The sequence below is a fragment of the Perca fluviatilis genome, chromosome 1 (genome assembly GCF_010015445.1).
Source record: "Perca fluviatilis chromosome 1, GENO_Pfluv_1.0, whole genome shotgun sequence".
Classification (NCBI taxonomy): domain Eukaryota; kingdom Metazoa; phylum Chordata; class Actinopteri; order Perciformes; family Percidae; genus Perca; species Perca fluviatilis.
The window spans coordinates 34,430,804-34,453,997 of NC_053112.1; the positions used below are offsets into that span (position 1 = coordinate 34,430,804).

The 23,194-nt window shown below is 40.2% G+C and overlaps 1 protein-coding gene across 7 annotated transcripts in view; it reads left to right on the forward strand.

Moving 5' to 3' along the window:
• sorbs2a (sorbin and SH3 domain containing 2a) overlaps nt 1-23,194 on the forward strand; it is a 52,230-nt gene that overhangs the window by 667 nt on the left and 28,369 nt on the right. For 5 of the 7 annotated variants that reach the window (XM_039815978.1, XM_039815988.1, XM_039816014.1 and 2 more), the window contains exons 2-7: nt 5,951-6,135; nt 18,232-18,287; nt 19,281-19,370; nt 21,527-21,553; nt 21,691-21,815; nt 22,083-22,742. In XM_039815978.1, the coding sequence (XP_039671912.1) occupies nt 18,278-18,287; nt 19,281-19,370; nt 21,527-21,553; nt 21,691-21,815; nt 22,083-22,742 (912 nt within the window). In that variant the 5' untranslated portion in view covers nt 5,951-6,135; nt 18,232-18,277. The remainder of the gene's footprint in view (nt 1-5,950; nt 6,136-18,231; nt 18,288-19,280; nt 19,371-21,526; nt 21,554-21,690; nt 21,816-22,082; nt 22,743-23,194) is intronic. The other 2 variants (XM_039815998.1, XM_039816006.1) reach the window with 1 other exon arrangement.

The following is a 23,194-nucleotide window of genomic DNA, read 5'->3' on the forward strand; positions in this document are numbered from 1 at the left end:
TTTACGTGCGTTACAAGCAACAATGAACATGTAGTTGTAATCGGCGAGAGTAGGAAAAAATAAATTCAGCTCATAGGATGCGGTAAGGTCGCCTCTGTTTGCACTAAAGTGCATTCCAGTGGATTGCTGTTTCCAGTGCATTAAAGGGAGATGCGGCCAGGGCTGGGAGGATGTTAAATACTCAAACACACCATTTAAGCTGTGGAAATCTAGCTTAACATGAGTAAAAGCCTAAAGACAGTCCGCGAGAGACGTAGGCTATAATAACAAACACGCTGCTTGATAGTAATAAGCGTGAATTGAGATATCCATATTTAACCTACATCCCAAATGCTTAGGATAATCTCTATTGTTTGCTTGCACTTCTACAGCGCAGCACATAATTGTTTGTGTAATAATGAAAACACTGTTTATACAGGGACCTTAGTTTGGTCTGTTATGCAGGTTTATCTTTACCAGATAGATCTATTAGACAACAGGACTCTGAGTTTTGTATTGGACCCTGTGGAGTTACTTATTTATCAAAACTAACCCACCATTAGACCTACATCTGCTTGTTGCATTCGCCTGCCATTCAATATTTAAAGGTGCCCTGCCACACGTATTTCATTACTTTGCGGTAATGTCTGAAGTTCTACCATGGACTCTATATCATTTTTTTTTTTTTGTGGAAAAAATGCCTTGGTTACCTTGTTTCAAGCCATTTTAGCGTGGTATAGAAAGTCTGCAGGAAGACTCGGCTCGATTTGTGCCAGTTCTCATTAATATTCAATGAGCTAAGCTGCTTGACTGATTGGCTAACAGCTAGCCAATAAGAGCCTGGCTAGCAGCATCCTTTACCCAGCGCAATTGGTCAAGCTCATGAATAGTAATGAGCTCAGGCAACACGACGTCAGACTGACCAACATTTGTAATTGGCCTGATTTCTCTGCTTATTTCTTTTCAGTGGCTAGAGCTGACAGAGGAGGTAGCAGTTGATTTTCACATTCACAACATAACACAAACACATATGGACCTAACCTATTAAAAAAAATACAAGTAAAAAGAGTTATGTGTGGCAGGGCACCTTTTAAATCAGTCAGTCTCTTATCGAGAGAGCTTGGATGAATAGTCCTGAATAGTAGGCTACTGCAGTAGTGCATTTTATGTCATATTTTAAGACTGAGGTGTTGGCCATGTCATATCCTAGATTTGACAGAAAGCAGTAAGGAATAGTCAGCCCCTGTGTTTCTTTGGCGCTGCTTGCTAACTGATATAAAGAGATGATGTAATGAGGAAAAGAAAAAAGGCCAGCAGCGTTGGATGGCAGCTGTGAGTCCAATTTGAATGCTGGGTGAACAGTGAGTGGGGATGTGTCCAGGATGCACACAGTGTAACACTATCACTCCGGGAACCTCATACCACTCCCAGTGTGGCCTACCTGGCGTGTGTGTGTGCGTGTGCGTGCGTGTGTGCGTGTGTGCGTGCGTGTATTGGTGTGTAGGCTTTACTGGATGGTATCTTTGACGTAGTATTCTATGTATTTTTATGACTGCATACTTGTGTTTAGGGGAGAGGAAGCGACACAGATGCAATATGACGAGCAACAGTTGGCTGCTATCTGTCTCATGAGGGCCCGCTGCGCCAATAAACAGCCTTTCATAGAAGCTTAAATATACACACTTAATGGGGCGATCATAGCTTTTTGACTTGATTGATGGCCAATGAGCCAGAAAGTATGTCTCTGTTACATCTGCCAGTTTTGTGTGTGTGTGTGTGTGTGTGTGTGTGTGTGTGTGTGTGTGTGTGTGTGTGTGTGTGTGTGTGTGTGTGTGTGTGTGTGTGTGTGTGTGTGTGTGTGTTGTGTGTGTGTGTGTGTGTGTGTGTGTGTGTGTGTGTGTGTGTGTGTGTGTGTGTGTGTGTGTGTGTGTGCGTGTGTGCGTGCGTGCGTGCGTGCGTGTGCGTGCGTGCGTGCGTGCGTGCGTGCGTGCTGCGTGCTGCGTGCGTGCGTTTGGCGTGGCTGAGAGAAGGAAAGGGGATCAAGACAGGCCATTAGGGAATAGGAGACTGATACATTTTCTCCTGAAAGTACGGAATGTAACAGGGGGTTACTCTTATAGTTCACTTTATTTCTCTCGTAATCTCTCTCTATCTCACACGCGCGTACACCCTCCTTTTCATTTTTCTTTGCCTGTTTATTTCTTTGTTTTGGTGCCCTCTATTTTTGTGTCTTCCTCATCCATCTTCCCCTCTCTCTGCCCTTCTTCAGAGGCTGATGTCATGGCTCAAGTGGTGTGTGAAAAGCTCGCCTAATTCTTAGTCTCACTGATAATAGGGGCCGCTTGCAGGACATGCTTGTTCCCTGAGCTTTCTCATTGAACAAATCTGTGCCTCTCATGTGCCACACAGTCTGGATTAGATGGACACACTGTACTGTGCACAACACATTTATAATGATCAGATGTGGAGGAATAACTGTTTTAGTGGCAGGGAAAGAAAAAAAGTACACTGAAGAAAGTGCATATTATCATAAGCACATTATTTTTGAGCACTTTCATTTAAAATGTGTTTTAAAATTAAAAAAAGAAATCATTTTAGACAACCAAAATCTCCTAAAGTGGGTTAGTTATACTGAAATGTTTGCAAAACGTGCAGTGTCAAACGGCAGTTTTTAAAATAGCCATGTAGTACTATATAATTTAGTTTGATATCTTAAACTCAAAAATATATAATTAATAAAATATGTAAAAAAAAATAAATACAAAATGTTATGTATCCTTTTCAGTGGTCGTAAGAACAAACGCACAAGATAAAAAGGCTGAATTAAAAAAAAAAAAAGGCTCTAAGCAGTGAAGTATTAAAACATGCTTAAAACTAGGCCTACAACTAATTAGCGACTCAATGCAAATGTATTAAGTAGTCTATCCAGCTATGGGAAAGGGTTAGAAGACTACCTTGAGTACAGGTAGGTCACATTTGCAAATGCAGTCTGCTCAGCTTTAGTCTAGATGATGTTAGACAAATGTTTAATGGAGAAACATGCATCATTTTAACAATGTCATTTTTATCACTTGTGTTTATTTTAAACAAGACATGCAGCACCACATTGTTTTTGCTGCTGTACTATGCAGCCCGTCATAGATCAAACAATGGCTATTCTGGAAGGTCTGGATTAAAGCTTTAAGCAGTAGGAGTTGACTACGAGAGAAAAAGGTATGAATACTTAAAATATTTAATGACATTAAGTCAAATATGTCATTTTGTGCGTTGTACTGCAGAGCTTTAAGAGAGTTTCTGTGGGAATTTTCTAACTCAATGACTGTATGTATTTATTTATTTTTTATATAAACCGTACTCTGTCTGGAATAAGATGCTCCTGTTTGACAACAGAGGCTTAAACCTTTTGAGATTATGGTTTGAAATGTATTATAAATTCATTCCATATTCATAATTGACGTCTAAAAATTGCATGTAGCTCATGTTCTTCTGCTTCGTGTGCCGTTCCAAAGCAACCAAACGGTGGTACTGTCTCTATTGAGCAATATATTTGTGGATATATTTTTCCTTTTTAGAGCCGCTCCCGGGTTTAAGTGATTTTGAGTAAGTGACGCTTACTAATGTGTACATGTACAGTTCTCCTGCTTTTTATAACCTGCCACTTACTTAACGGGGTATGGCAGAAGCTGATAATGAATTAGGTGTTGAAACTGTACGGGCGAGACCATGTCGACACGGCCACTGTAGTCCAGAGCGGCTCATAGGTCAAAGTGTCGGTGCGTTTGAGCGTGAGCGTGTGTCAGTTGCTATAAAAATAGTTTGCTCTGGTACTTTAATGAGATCATTCCTAAGCTGCTGCTGCTGCTGTGTCATGTTGGTTTCAATTGTTTTTATAAATCATTCCTGCACATGCACAACTTCATATCAAAGTCACATTTTAGTTTTTAAATGCACGAGGGATCATGTGATCCAGAACTGTAAAATTACTGCTGATGGAGATCCTGTCGGTCATCTTTCCTAAAGTCTCATGTGGGTTAAAGGATAATGCATGAAGTAAGTAGATAATAAAACCAATACTTTATTGGTCTCCTGGGACTTTCCTGATTCTGGCCCCGAGGTTACATCATTAGCACCTGTCAGTTGTCACCTTCTCGCCATACCTCCGTGATCCTTGGCACGTGATCAGAAATTTCTGGGGGCCAGCTGCCGTTTGATCAAGTCTGCTGTCACACCAATCGCTGTAGTGTGCCGAAACTACAAGGTCTGAAGCTCGGTGCGGGGTTTGATGGACATGGTTGCAGAAGTACTACTTATCATTGGAGCTATATCTGCGCACGTGTAGCTGGGATTTTTACATTACTGCTTCATCATTGGCACGATGACAGTGGACATAGATAGTGTTGATCCAGGACATCTCAACTAAGGCCATCCATTTTTGATTTAAAGATTGGCAACACGTTGACACTTGACTGAGCGTGTTCATGAGTTTAGTATTTCACTTTTGTAGATGTATATGTTACATGCTTAAAACACTTGACCTAGCTAAACTAACAAATAGTTTATGTATGCTTGCAATAATGGGTTTATTTAAGATGTAGACCGACACAAGTGATTGTTTTTAGTTATTGGCAACCCATCCTAAGAAATGCTTTGGACTAAGTAAGGTGATGTCACCTTACTGCTTCATGTAGGTAAATTGAAATTAGGCAGGAAAAAACTCAACAGGAGGCAACATCACTAACTGTAATAGTCATGGTTGGAATATCTGTTTTTGTAGAGAAAAATAAGTCTGCAATCATATAAGCATTCCCTTGCTACCCGTGATGCTACATTACCATTTCTTTTGTAGTGAGTGCTGAACTCTTCTTGAACCCTACTACACAGCAATCTGTTAGTTGCTGATTTTTGTGCCTGTTTTTGTTTATTGTCGTATGGGTGTGTAGGGAGTACTGTAGGTGGAAGTGATCCAAATAGCATATTGCACAGTAGCTGCCTGCCTGGTTGGTTTTAGGTATCCAGGCTCTAAATATGAGATGCTAATAGCAGTAGTTACATCATCATTCTAGGAATAGCGGGGAGTCTGGGGTCTGGAGGTGCCTCTGGTTGACCTCTCCGGTGTATATTCAGCCTGTGTGTGTGGTCATTTCCAAATATACATTCCCATATGGATTACACAGCAGTTTGATTATTAATGACACAGGTGAGTGGACACATAATTAGTCTGTATATATTTACAGCCTGATATGACACTGACTGCACATGGTTATTAGTGATAAAAAATAGAAAGAGCCAGTGTGTCTGCTTCTCCATGTTTACCTATGTGCATTTGCAAATCTCTGAGCGAACCCTCGCAGGCAATCAAAGTGTCGGCAACAGAAAATGAAAGAGTCTCATGTGAGAACAATTTGACACCCCTGTCCGTTTCCGTGCGGAGTAGTCCACTTGACATAGCCCCGCACTGACGACATTGGCTGCTGTTTGACATTAAAGCCCCGGAGGAGAGATGGGCGAGAGGAGGCTCTCTAACGCCCCTTTCTGTCTGCTCTCTCCTACTGACATCCTAACCCTAGTTCATTCAACCATGCATATCTAGTCAGAGGTGTACCTACCTGATGCATTTTAAACCATACAATTACAATGTGCATGACTGTGTTGGTGTTTTTACAGTATGTGAATGTGTGTATAGATATAGTGTGTCTTTGTGTGGATATGTGTGTGTGTGCGCGCACTGTGTGGTATGCATGCATGCAAACGTGTGTGCGTGTGGTAAAATAGAGATAGTCAACCCTGTCACTTAGCCCCCACCCATCTCCACTTGGGGGTAACTTTCCAGTCTCATAGACGAGCATGCCTGAGTCTGAAAATAGCCGTATCTGATCACTGCTTCACCCAAACAGGGAACTCTCTTTCCCCGTCACTCCCACTCTTTGGCTCTCTAACTTTCTCCTCGTTCTGTTGTCTCTGTGCTTCCCAGGCATTAAACGGGGTACGATCTGGGAATAAGGCTTGACCGGGAGGAGAGGCTTATGCTTGAGCGGAGGGAAGAAGACGAAAAAGCAAATCAGAATATAAGAAGAGGAAGAGGGCAGGCACTTGGGCTCACGCCTCACCTATACCTGACTCTTCTTAGCAAGTCTCCAGTCTTTTGGTTTTATGACGGTAAGAGTTGAGTTTCCTCTGCTTGATGGACTGTTGCACCTGCTCTCTGCCGGTTGAGCGGTCAGGCTTTTGGTAAATGTCACGAAAGATATTCAGACGAAAGGGTTGCATCCCAACGGGAAATAACGTGCTCATGTGCATTTTCATGCCAAAACACACTATTTATTAAATTCCAGTTTTTGAAAGTAGATTTTTTTATTTAACCTTTATTTATCCAGGTAAACTGTTTGAGAACAACTTCTCATTTACAAACATGACCTGATTGAGATTGAAGATTTAAATAATGGATTAGCATATACAGGTTTAATTTACCTTCCTCACTCTTGAAAGAGATTTACTGTGTTTCAACACACACACTAACAGATCACATATTGCTGTCTACTCCTTTTGTGATATGTCTACATTTCCAAAACACATTGTTGCTTTAAATAGATTTTACAACCCAAACACCGAAAGGGAATTGTTTTTTTTATCTGCTCTGCCAAAACCACCAATTATAGACCGAGAGTAGAACTTTTTTCTTTTGTGACAGTGGACAGAGGGAAGTGGTGTCAAATAAAACGGCGGTTGCTACCGCTGTCACCTCAGAAATAGCATCAGCAAATAACTTAGATTACAGCTTGGTGGATAGAAAAGTTGTATACATCACCCCTAGATTAATTTAGAAAATGTATAAAAGTGACTTTTATTTTCAAGTAAAAAGGAAATGTATATACAACAGAAATTCACACGTTCATCTAAATCTTATATTTTTGTGTTTTGATAGACTAAATGTGGAGAAAATTCGTGATTCGATCCCCAAAAACTTCCTGTCCTCTTTCCCTTATACCTCTTACCTTCCATTTATTTGGCCCCGGAATCATATTTTCTTCCCTCTGTCCCTTTTACATACTTCCATCTCTTGTTACACCCTTTTTCATGGTTTCTTCTTTCCCACTCAACAAAAGCCATGCTCCAATCCCTCCATTAGGCCAGTCTCGGAGGTGTTGTGGAATGTCACCTTGACCCTTGGGTACACAGTAAGGGGTGGTTCCCAGCCTCTATTCGTAGCACTGGTTCGCTTGGTTCAATTCTGCCCGACCTGACATACAGGGAGGCACTTTGTCTGTTAACACAGGACACCCCATTTTTCCATGGTAAATGTGACATTATTAATGCACAAATAATGATTAATTCCAGTCCCACTAAAGCCTTATTTTTTTGCAGCGCTCCCGTAAAAGCTTTTTGGTCAGTCATAAGCTACATTATTTGGGACAGAGATGGCTTGATTGCTTATTGATTATTGATCTGTATAACCTGTGATGTGGGTCTGGAGAGTATTTACTCTGTTGGGAGAGAGACCAAAATAATTTTTATTTATTTATTCATATGTCTTCAATAAAGTACAGAATGTTTTGAGGTATGTGTCCTACAAATCCAGGAGCTTAACAGAGCTGTACAGAAATACTATTATTTCATGTTCAGCGGCTTGAAAAATGTAACTCCCTTGTTACTGTCACTCTGTTTTGCCTTCCCTATTCTCATTCCTTCTTTATACTGGGTATTTGTTTAAACCTGATGTATAAAAAGACAAAGATTAAAAAAATTGCCTTGATGGAATAACTGCAAACACAAGGCTCTTGAATTACAGTCTCATGTGAATGTGTGATGCTCTCAGTAAACGGGCATCTTTCTTTCTCCGTCTGAAATGAAAACTACCTTTTAAAGATGACTAGGTATTTATACAAATATTTGAGAATATTTTGACTCCTACATTAGTTGCAGTATTGCCCGTTATCATTAACATCAACAAAGTTGTTTTCAGTGGAAAGAGGTTTTTGCTGCTACAATAATTGCAGTGTTGTTCAATGGCCATCATGGAAACCGAAGCCAAACAAAGAGTCTCAAAATTTTGAGTCTCTTGCATAGCGACTGAGATGTTATAACTCACTGTCAAACCTACAATGAATTAATATAAACATATAAACTGTCATCTCTCTGAGATACTTCCTGTGTATCCATTTGTGATGGTGAAATTTATCATTTCTCTTTAACCACCTGGTGAATTGTAGGAATAAAAAATGTAAAATGACAATTATTCCTCATGCCTTTCACCCAGAGGACGTAAAGATTCCTCAGATGGATTTTCACGATGATCCGGACCACCTTAGAGGGTAAAAGGTCCTGCCTAATAGTAAATATAGCATCCCTGCTAATCAAGTTTCTCTTATCTCCATGCTCGACACTTAACACTGGTACCTGGGGAATCCAGACTATGTATGGAGAATGTAATCTTAGCCGCAGCGGATGGCCATTCCGCTTTAGTGTACCCCTTGCGTCAAATGACAGACTACTTTCAAAATGTTTTGGTTTGTTTTCGTCGTTAGATTTAGAAAATGTTAAATAGCATGCATAATCTTTAACAAACTGGGAAAATGCACGTAATTTTCAGCTAATTATTTCTCTAAGCTATCAATTCTGTTTACACGATGGTTATATTGTTCTTCAGGCACCCATTCTTCTTTCTGTTGAGCTGCGTTTTGCACAGAACTAATTTCCTCACAAGAATGATTAATAATAAGCAGTGTTTACCTCCTTATTCTCTAGATGGTAGTGTTTACTATCAGTGTTTGAAGAAGCTAAGTCCTGCATTCTCCTGAATATCTCTTCTCCATTAGGCCTCTTACAACAGATTAGACAGGCCTCTTAAATGTCAGATAGTGCCACATTCAGTCAATATCTTAGGCCTTATGAATTGGTACCAGATTGGATTCAAATTGATGACTAAAAGACAATTCTTAAAATTATTCAGACTTGTAAAGGGACTATCATTTAATTTAGGTATTCAGTTATGCTGGACTGGCTTATACTGTAGGGCAGTTAAATCAATATTTGTCATGACAATTATTTCTCAAAGGTATGAGCCTGTAGCCTAGAAATCTAGACGCACCCTAGCGGCAGCAAATGTAATTTGCAGCCAGGGGGTCTAGCAACTCTCCGTTGGCTTGCAAGCTGGAAAAACCAAATTCTGGTCAGGCCAATCACATCGTGTATGGAGTCGGAGGGCGGGCTTATGGCTGCTGCTGCTGGCGAACAGCGGTCTTTCAAATCGGCTTTGGCCGCGACTCTGGAAGACTTGGAGTTAAGCTTTTCTTTGAGAAAAGAACAAAGAGCGGCACTGAAGTCATTCTTAAAAAAGGAAGATGTGTTCGGAGTTTGGCCGACCGGATATGGCAAAAGTTTAAATTTCGTTGCCCTGCTTGGTTGTAGCGCTATCCTATTGCGTGCAGAGGAAATTTGAAAGACAACCGTTTATCCCGCCCCTCGGATTGAGCCCTGCCAATAGTGAGTTCCCAGACCCAACATCTTGATGTGGGTCTGGCTTGTCAGGCTAATGAACCTGATTTGGAAAACTCCAATTAAAAAGCTGACCTATTCGGTGTCATCTCCGACCTCTTCGCTGTCTTTTATGACCTTCTCTATGCTATGCTACCTACTTACTGTAGATCCTTTAGTCACTCGCTTTAGGTGGTAATTGTAGCATTTACTTACCATGGATCCCACGACCATCCCTCATTTAAACATTTTAGGAAGTTCCCTAATTTGTTGCTTCGATGGAGCCTGCGCTTATTATTTTGTGAGCAGTGTAAAATGTAGTGGTTTGGTTTACTGTCACCTGAGAGCATTACAGGAAAAACATCACATTTTAAACTGAAAGTGTTTGGGATTCCGAGGTGACCAACAGTTGTCCCTTCACTACACCATGTGAAAAAGCTGAAGCCATAAGTGGGGCCCGGCTATAACACTAAGTCAAAATGTCTAGTCAGGAAAAACTCGAGCTTCATCTTCGTAATTGTTTTGGCGTCCAGCACGATGTAACACCATGTCCCTCTGTTTGTGTATCCTGTCATTTCATTGCAACTCTGACATATATTATTCTGTTGTGATTGTCTCAGTTTGTAGCCTGGGGTTATATGGTGTTGTAATCACTAGTCTTATCACGGAGCTCTACATGTAGTGTACACATCTTGCAGAGGAGGAGATAAAACAGTGGCAGGTCTAGAGGTGTTGTTTACTGGCGATGCTGTGTCCCCAGACGACTTTAGCCAGACAGCTTACATAATACTACATGCTAATATTGACCCCTTTCTGTTTTCACTCCGTTTTTGCTTCTTCAGACTTATTCCTTTTGGTAATCTCTCATGCTCTCTGGGATCTATATCTTTTTCTGTGTTTTTTTTATTTGCCATTTTTCTATGCTTGTCCATCATATCTTTATTTTTTTTTCTTTCTATCTCTCTCTTCCTCTCTGTGAACATCAGAGCAGTATACAGTGAACGCATCTTTAGTTCTGTAAAGAAATGGTAAGATAACCAACCCACGAATTGTCACATCCAATTCTTCTCCCCATAGCCTGGACTCACAGTACCGGGGCTTGTGTTGCATAATTGCATTAGTGCTCTCAGGCCGATGGCTCTGCTCGTTAGTGGGGTTGTGATGCAATCTGCAGAACACACGGGCCTCTGTTGTTAGCAGTATGGGCAGTGAGTGGGCACGCAGGGTCAGTGTATTGACCTCCCCTATCCATTCATACAGCCAGAGGGGGGTCTGCTAATGAATGGCAAGGTTGAACAAACAAGGCTGATAGCAGAGACTCTGTTGGACGTGGTTGTTGTTCAACTAGTGTCAGTAATGTGGTGGTAGAACAGTAACAGGGAGCTGATGTATTATTCCTTATAAAATGGCCCGCGTCTAACCGGAAGTAGCTTTGCATTTGTGTGAAAGGCTTAGCCTATTTGAGTTGAACTATTAGTTTGTCACTACGCTGTCAGAAAATATGTGTTTCTCATGTTTTAGTAATGCATTACATACAGTAAATTTAGTATTGGTTTGGATTTAAACCATGGTTTGGCTAAATACTCACCGTCTTTCTGACTGGCTGGAGAGCATGGCCTAAACTGTTGAGTAGTCAGGGTTATTCGCTGTTCTAAATTCAAATGCAGGCCACAAAGTTCCATGTAACCACGGCAGTATGCTGAAACAATACTGCAGCGACTCAATCATAAGAAAGCTAACTTTTATTTCATAACCTTTTCGCAAAACCTGTCCAAAACGATCCACAAAAAAGTGGGAATGTTCTTGTTTAACATTTTTTACAAGTGGCCATTGTCTAAGCAGGATAATCTTTCTGATGTGTGTGTGCATTGAAGGATTTTTAACACTGAAACTAAGAAGTAGCCTCAGCAAGGATTTTGACACATGCCTCCGTGTTGTCTAAATCCTTAAAAACACCTTGATGTGGATTAGGACTGAATTTCAAATTCACACAATTTTTATCACAGCATTTTTTTGTAACTGAATGATGAGACCATCATGGTGGAAAGTAGTTTTCTTGTTGACCTTTCCAGTGTAGGACTTTTTTGGGCCTTACCAAGGTAGACGAAACGAAACCAAGAAAATAACTTGGTTTAATTGATTTTCTTGCTTGTATGGAAATACTAGGGATGTACCGAATCCAGATTTTTGGGGTTCGGCTGAATACCGAATCCACTGGTTAAGATTCTGCCTAAGATTCTGTCATATAATATCGTCATATGACATAAGTGTTACCTGTCTCTGGTTTTAATGGCTGGATTACAGTAAAGTGATGTCATTTTTTGACTTACCAGACTGTTCTAGCTTTTCTATTATTTGCCTTTATCCACTTAGTCATTATATACACATTAATGATGATTATTTATCCAAAATCTCATTGTGTAAATTTTTTTGTCAGCACCAATTGTCAACCCTACAATATTGCCGAAATATCAATATGGAGGTATTTGGTCAACGATATCGTGATATTCGATTTTTTTTTTTTTTCCTTATCGCCCAGCTCTAGGTTCACCTACGTAAACACCTTCCCGTAATCAACGGCGGCGTCATTACGTCGACCAGCGTAGTGCAAGCGTAGGGTTCAGTTCGGTGAAAAAAAATTTCTAAGGTTCGGCTGAAACCGAACCCCATCAAAAAGCCCAATATTCGGCCGAATCCGAATCCTGGATTCGGTGCATCCCAGAGGAAATACCGATTCAGATGCTGAAATGGTCCTATGGTTGTATGCAATATCAACCTTCGCTTTTTCTTTGAGAAAAATCTGAATAGCCTCATTATTTATTAATGTATCGAGATGAATCGGTTCACTGTGCCATAAAGCTACGCTCAGTGTGGTCTGTGGTTGGCTGTCGAGCATATATTATTTTGTTGTCCCAAAGGAGGTTTGGGAACGGGAGACAACAAGTGACAAGTTGTCTTACTTTGCACAAGCTGATGTAATGCTCTACTGCTGCTGCAGGGTTTACAAAAGTATCAAGTTTCTTCTGCTTGTAGTGGCTTAAGTAAAGCATTATTTTCATCAAGACTGTCAGTGTTCGATGATTCCCTTTGATCCAAACTTTAAAATGAAGAAGACTATGAATGTAATTTACTTTAAGTTCACTGTTGAACCTAATTAAACGGCTACACTAAAGTATTAGTGATCATTCTTCTGTACTCTGGTATTAATACACTGAATAATATACTGTTAAAATGTGAACTTGTTTTACTTGTTTAGCTGATGTCGAACACAAATACTTGAGTACTAGAAATACTAGAAGCTGTGAAAAACAGTGTTCACTTAAAGCACAATTACTTATATCTAGACTCCTATTTTGATTCCCAAGTCTTTTTTTTCTTACCACAACCCTGCCCTCTTAACATTTTTACCACAGAAATGCAACACTAAAATAACTTGGCTCCATTTCGTCAATTCCGACGAATTCTGCCTTTTTTGGAGGGGTCATTCTGTTTGTCAGTTGGGTTTCAGGCTAGCTATGTCTTGACTGAGATTTATGTTAGATCTCCCGGGAAATTCTGTCTCTTTGTTTAAGAGGTATTTGTTTTCTCTTTATTGAATCAAATTGAATGTTTCGCATTGATATTGCACCTAGTGTTTATTGAAACTTCTGGAATTGTATGTATTATTAAGCTTTCAACAGCTGATAATCTTGGTTTATGGAACAGCTGCACAGAAAATGTCTATCTGATGACTTTTGGGTCCGGTCTTTAAATAGATTTGCTAAGGAGCTTAATCTGTTGACATCATGTAAGTATGTCTCAGTCTGAGTGACCACTTCAGGGTCAGGACCCTTGAGGCCATAGTCGGCTTATCTCCAATGATTGTTCACTCTCTCCTGCCATCCTCACACAAATGCGCGTGCATGCACACACACACACACACACACACACACACACACACACACACACACACACACACACACACACACACACACACAAAAAGATCTTTAAAAGCTCTGTTAAAATGCCATTCTGAAATTAAATGAATGAAATGGAAACATGGCATTTTTTCTATGGAAGGATGGTGACACGTTTGTTTTTAGACACTTGTTTTGTCTATGCCAAGGCAGTGACTAATTGCATCCTGGCCAGGGCTCTTTGAGGACATTGTTTGTGTTTTTCTTTCCTTCCTTTTGTGTTTCCATTACACTGTCTGGGTTACATTTTTCTTCATGTTATTGTTTTGTTTTTTTATTATTATTATTTCAGGACCTTTCTTTTAGGACAAAGGCCTAGCCAAATGACCCTTCTTTTGTTAATAAGGCCAAAGATAGTGGTTCATGTCATTTTATGATATGCTTTAACCTCGTTCTCTAGTGACATTGATTGCTTTGTCATCTAGCCTAAGTGCTGTCTACACACTGATTTTATGAGATAGTTGAAATAGCCCACACAGAGACAGATTACTCATCGACATTCCTGTATACTTATGCAACTTATCTTATGTCTTTTAATATTGAATTTACAAAAAATAAACAAACAAACAAGTGTCTTGTCGAGGTCAACAATATTAAAACTCTCCCAGTGTGGAAAATTCCCATGTTGTTGAGGGGAGTAAAATGGCCATTCCATTATAGAAACAGTTTCAGGTGATGAGCTCAAATCAATGGTAATGTTCTTCTTAAAATGAAACCATGGAGGACGATCTTCCTACCGTAGTTACCACAGTGGCTTATGTTTCAAAAGGTTTTAAAGCTCAAAACCTTTTAGTCCACAGATATGAACCCAATGTGTCCCAGTAGGTCACTCAACAGACTAATGAGACTTGATGGGCTTGTGGTGTTGGACATCACTGCTTTCTGTGTATAGCTCTTGGGTATTTGCAGTCCCACAGCTATTCCACTCAGTAATTATACACACACTCGTCTCCAGAGCGGCCTACCAATGCCTAAATTACAGTCGGTGGATAAACCACGGCAAAGTAAGAAAACAAAATGACTAGAAAGAAACTTAACACACCAGCAAAACTAGGACAATAATCTATAACTTTGGAAATGAAGGTCTCTTGTTTGTTATCCATTTATTTAGCACATTTAGCTTTTATTTAGTAAAGATATACTGGAACTCATTGTAGAGAAAAGTTCTGGGAATTGACGTACAGGCCTAAGTTAATTCATTATATAAGAAATGATAGGATAAGTGTTTGGTCTGTCAACATTTATTCCCACAGCTTGTAAGTATTACATTAAGCATTACATTTTAGAGAGGCGATCCCTAAAAATGAATGGAACCATTTGGTGCCCCTCCAGTATACTGTCTACTGTCTATGCATGAGCTGCTAATGATCCATCACAGGCTTTAAAGAGTGATGCACATTTTGCGATTTAAAAGCTTAAAAAGGTCCGAACAGAGAGTGAGAGTTGTTGGAGGTGTAGATCCTGGCGGGTTTCCTTCAAGTGTCCAGCCATAACATTACACCATGGCCACAGCTGCTGTGTCGCCGCTGATCTGTCCCCAAGAAACATGATCCTGTTTATAATCTGACCATCATTTGGACGGCGACTGCCCGCGACGCCAGACACATGATTTGTGTGTGTGTGTGTGTGTGTGTGTGTGTGTGTGTGTGTGTGTGTGTGTGTGTGTGTGTGTGTGTGTGTGTGTGTGTGTGTGTGTGTGTGTGTGTGTGTGTGTGTGTGTGTGTGTGTGTGTGTGTGTGTGTGTGTGTGTGTGTGTGTGTGAGAGAGAGAGAGATAGATTTACGAGGATACTGAGGGTGAGGGTTAGGTCTTCAGGGGCTAAACGTATCCCACGGTACATGGCTTCGTGTAGTCCCACAACTTGTAATATTTCCTCCTCACCACCAGTAACTGTGTTAGGAACCCCTCACATGGTGGCAACAGTGTATTTGTATGTGGGTAAATTTGATGATCATTAACAACTTATTATAAGAGGATGATATACAGATATACACTACTTTCAAGTTACACTTGTTGCCGAATAGCTCTTGTAAAGATTTGTTAACCAGTGTTCCTCAGGCATTGTCCCTCAAGGTATTGTGCCAGCATGGAGACAACGTGACGTTACATACATTACGGCCCTTTTTATGTTGTAATTATAGCCCCGTTTATACTGGATTTATGAGGGAGATATTGATATAGATATCTGGGAGTTTAAGAAAATCAGATAATATATCAGCCTATATCTATGTTTTTTACATAAAAACATAACAAACAACACTCTATATACACATGCCTTAGATTTGTTTTTTCAAGTTTCATGACCATATCAAATGGTTAACTTTGACTTCTTTTTTTTCCTTTCTTTTTTTAAGAAAGCCCTTAAATTATTCTGTTTAAGTTAATCTGAGATAACCATTCTTTATTTATTTACACACATACATAGATACTGTACACATACATACACACACATGCACATACACACACAAACTTTTAACAGTAGTTCTTATCATATTGCAATTTACACTGTAGTGCCAAACATGGCCTCAGACAAGACATGCATTAAGGGCATTTTACAACAGGACATTTTACAGTTGAAATGTATACCTGTCATTTCTCTCTGGTGGACAATCTGCCTATAGCTGCATTATTGGTTTAGCTAGTTCTAAATGCTAATGAGAAACATTGTACTGATGTGCTGTAGTTATAAACTGTTTCTATTTGTTCATTGTGTGGAAATGTAGCGCTGCCACGGAATATGTTGTTATAATGAGAATATTTACTATGAGTCTTAATCCATTGTTATAATGGGAAAGTGATCTCAGAAAAGAGTATCTGGATGCCTGTACAATTTTCAGCGTGGTCAAATGCGTGTCAATGTTATGCCATCCATCCAGTGCCACTCATCACCAGAGCCAACGCCAAGGCAGTTTACACATTCATGTCAGAATATGGTCACATACCTTTACCAAAATAAGCCCCAGTCAATGATAGCCAAGTAAAGTGAGATTGACAAGTAAAGTGATGATTGGACTTTATTTGTCAATGTGCAATGAGGCCCAGAGTTGTCATAGTGTTGAAGGAGCTGGGACAAATGCTATTTCTTTGTTTACCTAGACTTTTTTATGTACTCTAGTGTCACAATATGTGTATGTTACCTACTTGGTACACTGAAGAAGGCCCAGCCACAACATCTGTGCATTTTACTCCTATGTGCTGAACAGAGAAACTAAATAAATAGCATTAAAAAGAGCATTCTGATTGATTTGGGTGTGCAAACTCATCTCAGGTTATTAGGATACTAAAATCCTCCAAGTCCTAATGTTTCAGACGAGTTAAAGAGTTCTGGAGCCATCAACATTAACATTTAAACAACAGCCACTGTACATCACAATGCCAAAACTTTACAACAATATCTACATTTGTGTAAGGCACAGGCTTGTGTGTGCCACTGTAATTTACATACCAGACATGTATGATCCCTACTGCAGCCACTGTAGGCCGTCACTTGTAATATCTGTCATACACCCTAAGTCCCATGATGACACACGTGCATGCTTTTACGCAGCGATGCAACAGTCTGTGTTGCGCCTTTGGCTTTTGATGTGTGCCCTCTTCATATCAATCATGAACCCTACTGGAACAGTTTCCAAGAAAAGGTCTCCATATAGCAAGAAGCAGGCATCATCACTTATGGGTACAGTTAAGTAAAAATGGCATTAACGTTATTTAGGTTTCATCTGTGTGCTGTAGAGCATTCGCTAAGGTCATGAAGTAACTCCGCTAGAAGAATTTATGTTCCCACATTTGGATTCCATGGGTTTAGGCCTCGGCTTTAACATCTTTTTGAACATGACAGGCAGTATGTGTTGATTTCATTTAAACGTTTACCTTTTTTGTACAGTGCTGCATAATAACGGAAGTCAAAGAAAGTTGAAAGTGTATAAGTGACAGATCTTTTTTTAGCTGCATCAAATCACAAACTGTTGAAGTACATTTCTGTTCACCTTGAAAACACTTTTGTATAAAACAAGACCTACATTTTACATTTGAGATGTCCATTCAATATTCTTTGTCTTATTGTTAAATCAGTTAATCAGAAATAGTCTCATAATCATTCCCAATCATCTGGATCAGTATCTGTTTATATCCATACCACATTATCCATCTATCAATTTTCTAGCCCTCCTATCCTATTCAGGGTGTCTGGGGAGCCTATTCCAGCACACTTTGGCAACCCCTTATATTGACAGTCAATCACAGGTCTGTCCCCTCTTAGCTTGATATTCAGACTGAATTGCCATTTCAGTTGACTTTATAGTAATCAGTGCACAAATCAGAGATTCTGGTGCCTGGAAATTCAGAAGTGCAGTTCATCCCTATGTTTGTCACTTTTCATGTCCAGGAAGTCTTGAAGCCTTCAGCCCAGGTTTTCTCAAGATTAGAAAAATTAAATGTGGAGTTAAAATCGAGCTGACGCACAGTCAATTGCAGTTTGTCAGCATGCAGCATTCCTACTCCTAAACATCATTAATATCTCCAGACTTTCCCTGCACAGAGATTTTGGCTCTTTAAGTAGTGTGATTTGAATCAAAGGGAACCTAATGACCGAGTGGGCAGTAGGAAACTGGCATATTTCCAAACTAAATGCTTATATTTGAGATTTTGATCCAAAAGAGTTTACACAGAAAAATGAGGTTGGCTCTTATAGTTGCAATAACTCAATTATTTATTTTAGCAGTCTCCGGAAGGTCAGTTTGTAAATGCAAATCCCTTTGCTGTTTTAGAGGCTCAATCAGCTGGTCTAGAAGACGTTTCTTTGTCTGAAATACTTTTTGTTTTACAGGAAAGTGTGTCTCCCTGCAGTGGACCAGTAAGAAGTTCTCTTCAATATGAATACAGGTATTCAAACCATACACTGTATGCAATTGTTGGGGAATCATCCATCCAGTCCATGTCCGTTATTTCTGTTTGGCAAAGCTGATTAATTAGTTTACATTTTTTGCAATCGATCTTGTATTTCCTGTATCGCAAAGTAACTGAACATAAAACTATTGTTCACATGTGATACCTTACAATAAAACAATCTATAAAATTCCACATTTCAGACCACATAGATATTTTAAAAGCTGTTATGTGTGCTAGTTTTGCTCTACCACAGGGATAAGTCTATAATTCTAACCTTGACCCTGCTTCACCACTTTGGTGATTGTCCATTTTGGGCCTGGTTTATTGTGACCAAAAGCATCAATAAGTATAGTAAGCCTGCTGCTTTTAACCACCGTGACGTAGTCCCCCCTCAATACATTCCCAAAGCTTTGTCCTAAAATCATCCCGAGCTAAAGTGTGTATTGCAGCTGGAGAACCAATGACAAATAATCCCTCGTTGAGCCTTCTCCACACACCAGCGCTCTATGTGGCTGCCAGTGGTAGCTTGACGCATCTTGATTTTTTTGCCTGTGTTTACATTATAGACAACACAAAAAATAGCTTTGTCAGTGAAGATTACCAATAAAACTACCACAATTAGACCACAGTTTGACATACAGATTCTAAACTACATGTAGTGTAACGGCTTAAATTGTAAAGAACTGATTTAAGCGTTTGCTACAGAAGTGCTGATTTTCTCAACATTATCTGTGTAGTGTAAACTAATGCAATAAGAGGTCTTCAAACTTGTACTTCACAATTACATTTTGCAATTGTGCTGTACACCAGCTTCATCACATATCTTAAATCAGGCTCTTTAAATGCATGTACTCTGCCTCATGCTTATTTGCGTTATGTTTCTGCCTGGACGCATTGGTGTGTGTGTGTATTTGTGTATATGCATGTGCATGTGTGTGTGCTGCTGCTTCTGCCTCTGTGATCACCTGCCTGGCTGTGACTTCTCAGATAGCGGAGGATGCTCTCACAAAAGTGTGGCCTTGTCACTCATGCTCTCTCCCATGAAGAGGGTCCAGAGCTCACCAAATCTAGGCTCAGGTACTAACACTCAAAACACACTACAAATTAACACTTTTGAATCAGAAGAGTTACATGAGTAGCTAAAAATACAGGCCACTTCAGGTATTTACTGAACTAAGCTCTCGAAGCATGAGGTAAGTCTTTAAAAAGTGGCTTGTTGTTTTTCAAAGTCATGTTTGGCCTTCAACAACCTGAAATGGCTTGAGCATGTTTGAAATGCTTTCATGCTGCCTCAGTATGCTTTAAGCAAAATTTGGACTGCGGGATGCTATTTTTTTTTCTTTTTCGAATCGGTTCATCGTATAATCATTTTATTTCCGTTTGTTTAGTTTCTCCCGTCTTGGGCCTGTTTTTGCTTCTTAAATCAGTGATAAATTATACTGTACCTACCTGTTGTTGAATCTTCCTTCCTTTTGACATGCTCCCATATGTCATGCTCTCACACTGCTCCATGCCATCTCCCCGTCTTTATGGGTAGTTTATTCTACTCTTCTGATCTAAGTCTAAGTTTTCTACTTCTCCTTTTCCTCTGTCAGCATTGAGTGGTTAGACATGGCACAGCTCCCTTGACCCTGAGCTCTTGCACAATGTGGAAATGTTCTTGGACGGTCTTGTGTTTTGACTAAAATGGCACCACTCTGCTTAATTCTTCCTGATTGTTTTCCATTTCCTATAAGCAACTTACAGTAGATCTGCTGTATGTATAAACCACTTCACTCTAAAACCGTTGCCTATTTCTTTTCACACAATTTGAAATTACAGTTCAAGTCAAGATTAATAACGAAGAAAACAAAGGCTGGGCTACAGTGTAACTGGTCGTTTCCAGCTGTATATTCCTTTACTCAGCGTTTGTGCCTGGACCTTGTCAACGGCTGCACCTATGTTGGCATTCTAGCACTGTCAGCTTCCTTTTAAAAATAATAGGGCACTGTCTGAAAGCTGATGTGAGATATATATGGTTTAAGAGCATGGTAGGACTGATCAAACCACCACTCAGAGGGTGTTAGGATCCTGTGCCTAGCCACTAGAGCATTATTATGAAGGAGACGTGTAGGCGTCAGCTTCTGACTGACCCTCAGCCTTGGCAGATGTGTATAGTACACTCACCATTTCTGTTTAGCATACTGTTATACTTGAAGTCTACACTCCAAAATATGCAATGCTGGTCCCTCCAAAAAACAAAAAGTCCCTACAGGATTGTTCCAACTGTATACGAGGGAATGGAGGTTAAGGAGCCAGTTCAGTTTTGTGTGCTGTGGAGTAAACCATCTCAGCTTGAGCCATCTGCACTCGTAAAACTATCTGTTTTTCATTGCAGTGAGCTGGCTAACATAACCAGCCACGTGGAATTAATTGACAGAGACATACATATTCGTAATCAGAAAAATGATGAATTGGAAAGTGCAAAGTTTGCTCAACCCATAGAGCCACAATAGCCACATTTATTGGAAATATGCCAGGTTGAAATTAAAGCTTGGCTCCTTGCACAGTGCTCATTCTGCTGTGTAGATTTTAAATTTTATGTTCAATAATGGGGCTCACATTACTGTGCTCTGGAGGATTTTCCCTTTATTAGTCTTGGGAGTGAATTGGTCTATCAAGTCTTGTGCATGAAATGCCTTAAGTACTCTTCTCCACCTCTTCTCTTTTTACTGTAAACAGTCTGTACTCATAAACATAAAAAGCAACCTTCTGAGGAAAGCCCACTCTCATACAAATACTCTATTGATATATCTTTAATTGAAACTGGTAATGCTGTGTGAGTTTTGACTTTAGAAATCTGTAATGTCTGTGGCAACATTTTAAACCCTAAATCCTAACCAATTTTTAGTTTGCCCTGTGAATTTGTGTGGTTTTCCGTCTTTGAAAAAAGATGACGGGAGCAGCGGGTGAAATTGTGTATCTCATCAGGATAGGTCATGCAATCCTGAAGAAAGATGTTTCTGTGGTTTGCTTTTTCCCCTTCAGTTTGTGTCTTTTCAGCGCTTTGTCCACTCCCTTAGCCCTACCACCGAGTTTCTCTTTCTCACACTAAACATTCTCAAGCATTTTGTGAGATGACAACTACTTTAGAAATAACCCTATACAGTAGTATTGGCAATTGTTGTAGTGATGATTGTGACCATGCGTCCACTCGTGTCACTTATTGTTGCTGTGTCTTCTCTGTTCCCCAGGGAATGATTCTCACTCATCGGACTTGGGTAAGTCTCCGTTCCTTGTGGACAATTGGAGTTGAGACTCTTATAAAAATAAACTAGGAAATACCCCATAGGAGCCCAGCAAACTTAAACAAAACACTGCTGTGTGTGATGTTGATGTCATTAACTTCATCTTTTAGATTCTTGGAGGTCACACAGTGCAACAGAAGGCTTTAAAAATGGAGACGCCAGCAGCTCATCTCTTGCTGCCAAAGGCTTTCGCAGTGTCAAACCCAACCTACAGGACAAAAAGTCACCAACACAGGTAAAATGTCTCACACATCACACTGCCAGATGTTTGCATTTGTGTGTGTGTGTGTGTGTGTTTTTAATGCTATTTATAGTTTAATCAAAACATTGATCTGTGTGAAAAGTGTATTCTACTATTCTATTATAATTTAAACAGAACCATGCAGTATTTAAGTATGTTTTTCAGAACAACTTGATGATTTGTACCAAGCTTTGCACTGATGATTTTTCTTTGTTGTTGTTTGAACTTGCATTGGTTGTTGCTTTCTAATTGCCCAATAAGGACATGAATCACGTGCCATTGCCACCCCCCAGGAGAGAGAGTTTTCACTTCTCACCCACAGGCACTAATCCACCAGACTACAGCTCCCTTGTTGCCCTGGCTAATGATTTTAGCCCTGGATCGCTAACACTCACGCAGAATGAGAAAGCAGTTTTGAAAGAGTCATACGCCGTTAGTAGCACATCTTCTTACTCTTACTCAGAGACCAATGCAAACTCAGTCCAACAGGCACACCAGTCCACTGTCCTGAATGCCATTAGCAACTGTAGTGCACCTGCCACCACTAATACACAGGTCCAGGAGCGTAAGGTGTCTTCCCTCAAAATAACCCCTGTCACCATCCCTGACCCCCCGGCTCACTGCAACTCTTTCCTTGACCCCAAACCTAAGACCCAGACCACAGGTTCCCCTCCACCTACTTCCCCGCCTCCACAAAAGGGTCCCACTTTGTCTCAGCCCCTGACACAGGCAGCCTCGCTCCTTGTCCACTTGGGCCCCGAGAATCTGAAACATCCAGACCACCAGCCTCCAAACAGCACAGCAGGGCTCAAGGTCCCAAATCGAGCCCCAAATCAAACCCAAAGTCCAGCTCCATCCCAGGCGGAGATATTGAAGGCTCCTCCTGCAGTTCCACCAAGACCTTCTCCTGCAAAACTGTTGGTACATAACTGACTACATACTGTAACAGCAGAACAAAAGAAAGCACTAGTTCGCTGGGTTTTTGTCTTTGTGACATCAAGAGCGATGAAAGGGTAACACACTGTCTGCATCACATCATTTGATGTCAATACACACTCTCAACGTGCCATACAAACAGAAGGAGTAGTCCTGATACTGTAGCCGGGATATGCCAAATTCAGAGGCCAAAAGTGATAAATCTGCTGCTTGATGCATACACACACTGGGCAGTCAGTGACAGTGGTGTTCCTTGAAGCCACTAGTGTTTTTTTGCATGTCATATGTTGTTTGTGTGTGTGTTGCCCCTTAGTTTTTTAGTATTGGTGCTGCCATCCAACCAACCAAACTAATTGTGGTACATACGTAAGTCTGCACTCATACTGTATGTGTAATAACCAACTGTTTCATTTATTTTCTACCACTGTTACTGTCTG